General features: G+C 40.5%; 1 protein-coding gene across 1 annotated transcript; it reads right to left on the reverse strand.

The window, feature by feature from the left end:
* Positions 1-438: 438 nt before the first annotated feature.
* On the reverse strand, positions 439-5011 carry GPX2 (glutathione peroxidase 2). The gene is made up of 2 exons (XM_048487121.1): positions 4775-5011; positions 439-1134 (listed from the first exon to the last, which is right to left on the reverse strand). The coding sequence occupies exons 1-2, from the start codon at positions 4994-4996 to the stop codon at positions 784-786; spliced, it is 573 nt and encodes a 190-aa protein (XP_048343078.1). The 5' UTR covers positions 4997-5011; the 3' UTR covers positions 439-783.
* Positions 5012-11975: the final 6964 nt, after the last annotated feature.

The following is an 11975-nucleotide window of genomic DNA, read 5'->3' on the forward strand; positions in this document are numbered from 1 at the left end:
TTTTTTGAAAGCATAAAGCAACTCTGATTTGGCTTTTAAGGGGTAGTTCAAAAACTGATGTGTGGTAATTGCAATTTCATGGCATTTTTATATGCTGGGAATACTTTAATCTAGTTGGCTTTATCATTATTTCCCAAGCCCATTATCTTCCTGGTGCTCCAACAGTAGAAATCTTAGACTAATACATTGCCCTGCTGTGATAGGATCAAGCCTTGTTCACATTAGTTTGTATGATGTCAACATTTACCTGAAATGGAGAAGAGGGTGGCTGTGGCTTGTTAAGGCAAAACTGGAAAAGAGCAAAGGTGTTCTTTTTCTGGGAACTTGAAAGAAAAAAATTGCTTTTTCAGTGTCAGTTCAAGAGACAGAAGTCAAAATTCTTTGGATGGGCCTCCACTAGATGTTTGTTTAATAATTTTAAAAAAACCCATACACAATTCTTCAGCATATTTATTTAACTCATGAAACAAAAAGTACCCAGCAAACAAGGGCCAGATCAGTACCTTTACACCTTTCAGGCCCCCTCCCTTGAAATTTAGGAGAGTACCATCACTTAGTAAAAGTCTGATGTTGGCGGTGGCAAGAGTTAGGATGAATCACCTCATACACTCAGTTGTAAAGAAAAGCAGAAGGAATTAGGAAATGGATTGTTTTTTAGGCCAGTTCTCTAAAAGGGATTTTAGGGGACATTTGTGAGCATAGCATGATTAATTTATGATAACCTTTTTGTCTTGCCTTGTTATGGTGGGCCTACTAAAATTTTCAGATTTCCCCCTGTGACTCTTATTTGGCAAGCTTCAACAGTCGTTTGATATCAGGCTCGATGTTAGTGGCGAGGAATCTGGGACTGTAGCGCTTGAAAGGCTCTCCTTCAGGCCCCACAAGGAACTTCTCAAAGTTCCAGGAGATGTCATTGCGATATACTGGGCTCCATACAATAAACTTGGGTTCCATCATCAAGCAGGAGGGGTTGTCATCCGGGTATGGAAGTTTGTCCTTCAGATAGGCAAAGACAGAATGGGTGTTCTTGCCATTCACCTCACATTTCTGGCAAACTGTGAAGTTGGGTTCAAATGCAGACCCAGGCCGCACATATTTCAAGCTGTTGAGGATCTCTTCATTAGCACAGTTCTCCTATCAGAAAGATGCACAAGATACGATGAGAAGTGGAAAGTTTTGCACAAAATACCATATGGTCTGCTCCTCTTTTTGACACTAATGTAATAATCTTGAAGTACTTTGTGCTCACACTATCTTCAAATGGATGATGTTTGCAAAAGTGGTTTAGTTGCAGGGGATGCACCTTATACAAGAACAGCTGGCCCTGGGTTCTTAAATTAATCTACTTGCTTTTTTATTTCCTATTTAATTAAAAACTTATTTTTTAACCTGAAAAAGTAGGCTTAGCCAGTGATCCCATTTGCATTGTCTTCCAGTGCTAATAAACATTTTTAACAGCTTGCCAAGCTCCTATTCAGACTAGTGAATTTCCTTCCACTAAGACTCCTTGATGAAGAGGAGAGCTATGATTGTCTGAAGGTAAGGAGGGAGCTCTGCTCACTGAATAGAAGACTGCACTTATTCTTGGGGGGATGTGGTGACCATCTAAAGAATTTTAACAGCAATGGTAAGGATGCCCACAGTTTATTCATATCACTACACATGCAAGTAGTCTTTCATGTAGTGTTAGAAAAAGCATTCATGCTGGTTCAGAATCCAGTCTCTTAATAGACCATCCTTGCCCTAATGGAAAGATGGCCAAATTTGGAGGCTACTGTATTTATCAGGTAGTTTGGGAGCCAGAGTAATATTTTATGACTCCTGCCCACAAAGTCGGAATCCATCATGATTGGAGCCATTGGATTGCAAGTACATACAGAGCACGTGCAATTAGACATAGCTGTGGCATTATATACAACATACTAAAGAGATTGCACTGAGCATGAGCTCTTTGTTTTCCTCACTCATGTTACCAATTTAGCAAGGCTGCCAGTTGGTCATTCTTGCCCTATTGAATATTTATATTATGCTCCTTTAGCCTTTCCTCTTTGCCAAGGTCGATGTTAGGGAATCCACACAGGCCTCTGGTGAAAAGACACTGAGTCTCCAGGGCACGTTTGGTCTCCCTACTCATCCACAAAAGGCAATGAATGGAGGTGCTACATTGGATTGTCACCCCAGCAATTTCAGACTCAAAACACTACTAAAGAAATGTCTTGTACTAGGACCAATTCCAAAATCATCTATGCATTAGAAACCTTTTTCAACTACCCTGGAATCTCACTGGCTGATGAAGAATTCTGAGGAACTTGAAAACTTGGTTGCTTATTTGACACATTTTGCAGTAATCCGAAGAAAAGGAGTTTCACTCCTGTGCCGTTACGTTTAGGACCAAGGCTCTGCCTACGGATTCTGTCTGAAACACCAGGGTTCCTCTCAGAATATTTACTAAACCAGATAGCTAGTTTATTCTAGTGTAGATTATGCCATCTAGAAGGGCATGGGAATAGACCCCAGGTTGCAGGAATACTTCCCATCGTGTCCATTACATAGTAGAACAAAAAGTTTCCATCTTGTAAATGTGTAAAATTCTGAAATAGGCTCTCAAGAACAGCTGTGGAAGCAATATCTTTTTGATAAATGTGGTGTCACTTTATTGAAGTCATGTTTTCATACCTAGAGATTAGCATCATATGTTTGTGCTATAGGGCCAAGACATTTTTTGGGGGGGAAGACTGGTCAGAATTCTGAGGAGACAGGAAAGAGTTTTTCACCTGATGTAGTTGACAAGCACCTCCCCCCTTTCTCTTCCTTTATTTTTTTTAAAGCTTGGATTGTAGTATATACATTCCTGCATATACTTTCTAGAATACTATGGAATAATCGGGAAAAGGCTATGTGGTGGATCCTACTATATAGAAGATTGAAGTACTAAAAAATTCAGTCTAAACTGAATTCCTTACAGGACGGCAATGATTTTATATATTTTATTTAAATTTGAAAAATAAATACAATCATTGCCATTCTGTGAGGAAGAGTTAGTCATTCAGTTTAGGCTCACTGGCTACTTTAGTTACACAGGAATACTCCTGCAAATCACTCCTATGTCTGAAAACTTTATTTCACAATATGTATAGCTAACTCCTAATCTTTGAGCGCGTCAAAGAAATTACTTGAATTGCTTCTGTTAATATAGCAAAAGTAGTGTAATATGTAGACTGGCACAAATAAACATATTCCATGTCACAAACAACACAGTACACTGAATAAAGCATTCAAAATAGTTCAGCAATTATGTTTTCTGTTCATTTAGTATAAACAGATGATTAACAGCATTGATGTTGGTATTTGCCACAACTCAATCATAAAAGGGTCAACTGTTTGTATGTAAACAAGTGGCTGTTTACGACCTAACCTATTGATTAGCTATTGGTCAGTCAGATAGCCATTACTTACATGTTAACGAGCACGTGCATCAGAAGTTATAAAGTTAATATGTTTTCTTTATTTTAACGGAATAGCGCACGACAACATGTGAGACAGCAGATAGAGGCAGAGTCAACATGTAGTCTTAAGTGTATATGTAACAGAGCAGTATAGCATTTATTTGTGTTTTTATTCCATGTAACTCTCCCTTATAGTTAGTAAACTTTTATATAAAGCAACTCAAAGTATCTCTAGCTCTCTTCTTTTACTGGATGTTGCTTCAGTATCTCTGCTAATTAAATATCTCTTTTAAATGCATACCAACAATTGATAACATGGACTTGCAATAATCACCCCCCCACCCCCCAGGTAAGCATTGGCCCATAACAATATTCAAAAGGCCATGTAATATTTTAGTAAACCAACCAAAGTAACACAACAGGCTGTAAACTTGTCAGAGTAATGGTCAGCTGTCAGTGTTTGTAAGAGGGTTGTTGCCCACAGCTGCCATGAGGAAAGCTTCTGTATCTTTGAATGCTGTGTGGTAGGGAGAGTAAATAGTTCCTTTTCTTTAGGGATGCACAGGATTAGAAGAAGCCACATCTGGATAATAGCTTTTTAGTGTACAATAAGTGCAGTAGCATCCTTCAAGACCAGAAATTGGTAGGTATGTTGATTAATGCTATGTCTGTTAAATAACTTTAGTATAGTCAGTGTGGAGTGATCTTAGTAGGATATTTTTCAATTAGACTCTTTACTCCAATGCTGGAGCTTATGTCCAGATCAATAATCCATATTTTACATGGCACATCAGGTCCATAAATGCAAACTTTGTATTAAGAAGTCACATTTAAAACTCAAAATATGCATGCATAGAAGAGCCTATTTCCTTAGAATTATATGCACGTTCCTTAGTAATGCAACCAGTGGAAGTGTTAATATAATAATTACATGTTATCTGAACACTAGCTTTAGCTGTTCCTAGAGTACTTTCCTGCTGCTGTTTCTTCTTCCAGTAATTATTCCAAATTACAGTCTGGTTATCAATGAGTATTTCATAAGTGGCGTTCCAAAAGGGCAGCTTTCAATCCTCCTAAGTAGTTCTCAGTGTTTTTTAAGAGGGCACACATACAACCTGATGCATGTATACATACCTATTAAGAAATATGTCCTACTGAATTCAGTGGGGTTTGTAATCCTTCACTCCTGAACAAGTGCATAGTATACCAGTTCCACTTTTTATGAGCAGGCTGAAAAAACGATCTTGCAATTGCAGTGACAGGAATGAGATCACGGAATTATCTGTTGCCAAGAAAGAGGCTGAAAAGCTAGGAATCAAAACACTTACCTGGTAGCCAAACTGGTTGCAAGGGAAACCCAGAACAACAAGCCGCCGAGGATATTTACTCTGCAGCTGGTTCATGTGGGTATAGTCCCTCACTGTTGTGCCTCAGAGGGAGGCCACGTTCTCTATCAAGACCACTCTCCCCCTGAAATTGTTGAAGTTCACTTTTTCCCCATGGAGATCAGTGGCACTTAGGTCATAAAAGGATTTGGCTATGGGAGTCATGTCTGCAGCAATGAACAACAGCAGCAGCAGAGTACTGAGACCTGGCAGGTAGAGTTACTTATCTAAAATGCCTCCAAAGGCTCACGTGACCATCTACACCCGGAGACTTTCTGCTTTTCATCCTCGTGTGATATGGAGAAAGTGGAGCCATTGCCTGTTACTGATCTAGCTCTTTGCTGATTCAGAACAAAGCATCAGGTCGAGCCAGTGTGTGTTCCATTGGCAAAGCTGTAGTTTAGGAAGGATATCCAAGTCACTGTGATACTCAGGCCAGCTCTCAATTATTAATGCTGCTGAAGTCAAAGGCACTTGGGCTGAGGATAAATTGAGGGGGCAAGAATTGAGACTGCGATGGCTCACTACTGCAGTGGTAGCTGTGCTTTGCTAGACTGCACACAGCAATGGGCTTGGCCTTAAGTATTCCATTGTGCAAAACCATCTTGGACAGTCTGAGGCAGACTCATTTACTAGATGAAAATAGAACTAGCATTTAATTTTTTAAATATGATGGCATAGAGTCATGATATGAATCTTGGGTTAAACAACTGGTAGCCTGAAGTAGGAGATAAGTGAATCTGCAAGTGTTTTGATCCCTCAACTCTAGCGAACACTTTGGCTGCCATATTCAAGGATTCAGGCAAAACCAATACATTTTGCCAGGTATGGAAAAATGAAATGCTGAAGGAGCTGGCAGTGATCTAAACAGTTGCCTCATTCTTCCATCTAAACTAATTTTAAAATCCTAGGCTTTAGAGGGGTGTTTTTACTTTTACAAACTTAAAGAAAACCCTAATAGGTGAAGGTTCTGCCAGTCATTCCACATGAAGAAAGGGGTTTAATGATTCGTGCTGTTTTGATTTTTCTGCATATGATGATCAAATTCTCTGACAAACTTCTGATGTGAACCACAGGAAGGCTACAGCTAATTGTATTTAAATCTTGTCAAAGACAACTGGACAAGATAGCTGAGACTCATTTAATCCCTATTATTTCAATTTGGAACTGGATTCCGTAATTTTTCTGGTCAATCTGTTTTTCATTGTTCACCTGTTGCGAAACCCACACCTAGATACATGAGTGATTTCTAGGAGCATTCTTGTGACATGAAAGGTACAGGAAAAAAGATTCCACATAAACATTAGGAAGAAGTTTCTGACTGTCAGGGCTGTTTGACAGTGGAATTCACTGCCTGGGAGAGTGGTGGATTCTCCTTCTTTGGAGATTTTTAAACAGAGGCTGGATGAACATATGTCAGGAGTGCTTTGATCGTGTGTTTTTGCAGGTAGGGGGTTGGGCTCGATGGCCCTTGTGGTCTCTTCCAACTCTATGATTTTTAAGTGGGGGAAGTGCCTTTTAGAAAAATATTCACACTTCCTCCATAGTGAGCTAGCATTACCTACATACTGAAAGATTAGAACTGCTACTTACCTAACTACAATTTCTTTCATGATGATCCTGCACATCCCTATTTCAGATGTTAATTTAGTCACAGAAAAACCAATTTGAACTTTCATAACAAAACAAATGACTGTGTGATTACTCATGAGTAATTTCCCCCATTGTTATGGTTCTAGGAAAGCTAAAATATGTTTGGGTCATCAATCAAATTGTAAAGCCTTGGTCAGCATCAAGTTTTATTCTCTAATAAAATTAGAGTTTTATTTATTTTATAATTAGTTTTATTCTCTAATAAAACTTGTTGACATTTTGAGAAAATAACGGGTGCTTCAGGCAGGGCAAGAGACCTGCCCCGGAAGACTTCTAAAACCATCCATCATTTGCCTGTGGGTTTGGCAATTGTGGACTTTGATATCAGCCCTCAGAAGGTCAGGTATAGCCCCGGGGCCATCTGTTAATGGTTTCTGTACTGTATGGCTTCTGTACTGTATGAGCTGCCTTAAGTTTGTGAAATTTGTGAAATTTATTCCTCATGAACCATAATGCTGTAGTTTACCTAGGATAAGGGGCATTCCTTGCTGAAAGATCTGGAAGGAGCAGGAGAGTTAAATTATCATTTTCATAATCTAATATTGAAGTTGACCAGATCTTTGGATACTTAAATCTGGTAACTGGAACTGTGAATGGGCAAGACAGATCTTTCCACTAACTTGAAAAAAGCCCCAAGTTTGCAGAAAAATGTGAAACCAACCCCCCCAAAACCCATTGTGTGTGTATGAGGGGTGGGTGGGTTAAAATCCAAAAATGAAGAAATAGGGCCTCTTGGTGGCTGTTGCTAGGCAACGCAAGTACTTCAGGCTGGCATTCTGTGAGTAAAAAGGCAGGGAGAGAGGGCAGGATCCTTTTGAGGCCTACTCCACTGAGGCCAAGCCTCACCAGGGTTCCCAGCTCTAGACTGAGAAATTCCTAGAGGTTTTGTAGTGGAGTAAGAGTTTTGGGAGGGGAGAGGTCTCAGCCAATATAATACCAGAAAGTCCACCCTCCAGAGCAGTCATTTTCTCTAGGGGGTCAAATCTCTGTTGCCTGGGGTTCAGATGTAATTCTGGGGAATCTCCAGTCCCACCGGCAAACTTAGGTCTACCAGCAACCTCTGGATGACTTGATACCATCTATCATGCATGACTCAACAAGACCTAGCTGCTTCTACTGTTCAATAGCAGCCACGTGATGAAAGCCAGTGTGGTGTAGCAGTTAGAACTCCAGAGTAGTATCTGGGAAACCCAGGTACAAATTCCTATCATGCTGTGGAAGCTCACTGGGTGATTTTGGACCATTCACATATTTTCAGCCTAAAATATTTTTGGATTATCAATCAAATTGTGAAGCCTTGGTCAGCAACCAGTTTTATCCTCCAATAAAACTTGTTGCTGACATTTTGAGAAAATAATGGGTGTTTCAGGCAGGGCAGAAGATCCCCTCCCCAAAGAAACCCAACAATCCATCATTTGTCCCTGGGTTGTTGTGCAGATAAAAAGGAGAGGAAGTAATGTAAATGAGGTAAATAAATAATAAATGTAGCTGAAGATGATAGGTAGATAAAATATAGGTTGGTGAATGGCTGAGATGGAGAGAATGAGGCATTGAAAAAGGAGAGGATATGGGGGGTTCCCAGGAGGAGGGAAAGAGAAAATAGTATGAGGAGGGGGTATAGAGGGAAAAGTAAGGTGCCATGCCACAAGTCCTTTAGTACCATGCAAGTGGGCCTGGCCTAGTGGCTGACAACTGGGTCACGGTTTTCTTAGGTAGAGGCTTTTGGGGGTGGATGGGTGGGGGAGCTGAAGACAAGGGCAGATCAATGTAGGCTGGTTGTTGGGTGGGATGGGGAGAAATGATCTGGAAAAGGGGAAAGGGGGACAGGCCATGAGGGCTTTCAGGAAAGGGAAAGAGGAAATTGAAGGGGAAGGGGAAATGTGAATGGGTAATTGCCAGTTTTATATGTTTGCTGGGTGACACCTTTAGAAGGTTTTGCTCAGATTAGCAGAGATGGTAGTCTGGCAAGTAGGGCTTTGTAGGCGATAGTTCGGATCTTAATTTGAATCCAGTTACTGGCTGGTAACCAATAGAGTGTTTGTTGCTGGCGGTTGCTTTGGATTCTGTACCAACATTTCTGCGTTTCTTTATGGGCAGACCTATGTAGTGTGCATTACAGTAGTTTAGCTTTCAGGTAACCATAGCATGGATCTATGTGGCCAGGTCAGCAGGGGCAAGATAGGGGAGCCATTTTCTGAGCTAAATGAACTTGGTAGAATGGTTGTTTTTTTTTTGCAGCTGCTTCAGCCTGCTTCTCCAGCAACTAAAATGGATTAAGTATGTCCAGCCACTTAACTGAGTTATCTGGACCCCATCAAAAATCAGGGAGCACCATGTCTCTCAGGATTCAGTTTTAGCTTGCTTACCTGCAGCCATTTAACTACAGCTGTCAGACATTGGTTTAGAGTCTCTACTGAATCACAGGGTGATTTGAATAAAGAAATGGAGAGCTGAATGTCATCTGCATACTGATGACACCCTATTCCAGAACCATAAATAATTTTTTCCCTAAGAGATTCAATAGCATAAGAGACAAGACTTAGCGATGTGCAACTGCATAAAGCAGGTCCCAAAAAACAAAAAACAGCAACCTCGAGTCCTACCACTAAGGAACAATTTGAATAATGTCACGTTGGAGTGATAGCTAAGACTTCCAGTGTAGGATTTGAGAGATGTAGGTCCAAATCCTCTTGGCCACAGACGTTCAGAAAGTGACCATGGGCCAATCACTCACTCTCATTATAACTCACCTCACAGGGTTGTAAGTGAGGATCAAATGGAGGACAGGAGGACAATACTGGCTCCTGTAATTCTCAGCTCTGATGGCTGATTCAGATAGTTGTGGGAACATTCAGCAATTAAATGATACAAGCCTGCTAGACTGGATCCTAATGGGGTGTGCTGGTTTGCAGAGCTTAGTGCAAATGTTACTTAAATGTTTGTGATCTATTCCCATGAGATGCACATTCAGGTACTGACAAGATAGTTCATTTGAAAGTGTGCTGAAGAGGTCTATAAAAGAGGTCCAGTAACAGTTGCGTTTTGACCGTCTCTTTGTAACTAATGATACAGTCTATCACTACCATGGCCTCGCTGAGACACTAATGATGATAAAGCACCTGCATGTCACAGATAACACAAATGCTACAGCAGAAAGCAGCAGATTCCTCGTGAACCTTTAAGGCAAAAAGAGCCATTGACACTGACAGCAAACCAGTCTCCCACAAAACATACACCTGCACCCATTTTAGCATCTTTGTAAACCGAACAATCAATCCATGTGAATACAAATTGCCTTTTCACTGAGGCTGAGAAGGAGTCAGTGACTAGCTGGAGCAAAGGGATGCTTCACATGACTGTACCTTTTTCAAACAAGCATTCATAAATTAAAAAATGCCCACTGCACGGGAATACATATAGATCCCTGCTTATGAATCATTATGTGACACTTTGTTGGTCTTATAGGAACAGATGAACTTTATTTACATAACAACCGAGTGGAAAAAATGCCTGGCCCAAGGTCATCCAGATGATTACAGATTTGCACCCTGGTCTCCCATGTCCTGGTCCAATTCTCAAACCGTTCCATATGAAATTCGTATTTGTAATATATTTTCATCAGTGCAAAAAAGCTGCAGATCCTTCCCACAATCATTTTATTGGCCAGTGAAGCATGCACTGGTATGAGGACCTCAACCCAATATTTTGAAAGGGAGAGAAATATTACCTCTAATGCCACAGTGAAACAGTCCCTTTCTCAACCTAACTCAATAATGAAAACCCTTTAATGAGAATTCTGCTTCTCCTGGCGTAAGAAGGAGCATGCTGAATTATTAACAGATAGATTAGATTGCCGGTGAGCTCAAGCAACAAAACCTAGAGCATGTAACCAGAGTACAGCAATCAGATATAATTTTCTAAGGAAGGAAGGCACAGAACAGAGAGGCATGTCTTAATGGCTCCAGTGCCTTAGCCATGGCATTCCAAGGACACAGGACACAAAACCTTCTTATCCACATTATCACCAAATTTTTCATTTCAGTTGCATTGACAACTACCTCTGTTTCTCAGGCTGAAGGTTCCCAACCAGACTAGGAACTCCCTTGCCTGAATCTAATGGACACCACAGGTCATAGGACATTACAGGTTTCAGCTATTCGATCCCTCAGGTCAGTTCAAACATCCCTTTTGTACACTCAGCTACTGAAGGAGCAGCCCAGTTTCCCTAGAGAAGATCTGTTTTTTTTATTGCAAGTTTGTTCTGCTTCTGTTTATAGATGTAATCTTTTTGTTACTGCTATTGACATTATTTTTCATTTTAACTGCTGGTAATATTACTTTTAAATCCAGTTTTTATTACTGCTCTTTCAAATTATTTTTGTATGAACCTCCTTTAGAGCCTTTTGCCCAAGAGTGGATCCTGAAAGTAAGCCAAATAAAATAAGACAGTGGGTAGCATGGAATGATGACTTGCTGGACTGGGAGGAGGAGAAGCAAGGCTTTTTAAAAAGCAGATCTCTCTCTTTTCTGCAGTTATCACAACACGATGCTTAGCATGTGGACAGCACAGTCAATACAAATCCATACAATACAAACTGACCCACAGTGGGTGAGATATTATCTTCATTCAAAATCACTATACCTTTAGTAGGCTGGGTAGTGATGTGTTCTGCAGGACTATGATCAGGCATGCATAAGTGCACGAGAGAGAAGGTAGTTAGCACTGATCTATTTCAATTCTATCTGACTTATAGAGAGAGGGCTTGTCAGGATAGTTTATTGGATCCCACCCATTGTAGGATGTTGCTTCAGCCTTTGCACCAAAAACATCTCATAAACTGGTACTTACACAGTAGCTACTTTGAACAAATGTTATTATATCATTGAAGGTTCCGAAGTACAAAAATACATGCAGATAAACTCAAACCCAAGATTCTGCTTATAGTGGTAAACGGAAGCCATCCTAGCCTGTCCCTCTGGACACAGCTGATTGTGGTGATACATCCCTTCTCTGCTTGTTTTGCTGTTGATCAGTTGCATAAGGACCAGACAGATTTACAGCATGAATTCAAGAAAGTATATGGATTTAGCTATGCCTGCCCCATTCAGTTTTCAGAACATCATGGTGGTGGACCTTATGCTCCCAGTTTCCCTCCAAGTCACATTTTTAGCACCCGCTTCCACAGTCTTCCTCCTGGAGGTATGTCCTCTCATGCAGAGGCTATCTGTTCATTTTCAGTACCCGAGGAACAGGTCCCTTTTCAGGAACTATCTCCCAGTCGCTCTGTGTGATTTCTTCTGAGGAGCGTGCCTTTCAATGTATGTATGTATGTATGTATGTATGTATGTATGTATGTATGTATGTATGTATGTATGTATGTATGTATGTATGTATGTATGTATGTATGTATGTATGTATGTATGTATGTATGTATGTAGGTAGGTAGGTAGGTAGGTAGGTAGGTAGGTTTGTTTGTTTGTTTGGTAGGTA

The sequence above is a fragment of the Sphaerodactylus townsendi genome, linkage group LG02 (genome assembly GCF_021028975.2).
Source record: "Sphaerodactylus townsendi isolate TG3544 linkage group LG02, MPM_Stown_v2.3, whole genome shotgun sequence".
Taxonomy (NCBI): Eukaryota; Metazoa; Chordata; class Lepidosauria; order Squamata; family Sphaerodactylidae; genus Sphaerodactylus; species Sphaerodactylus townsendi.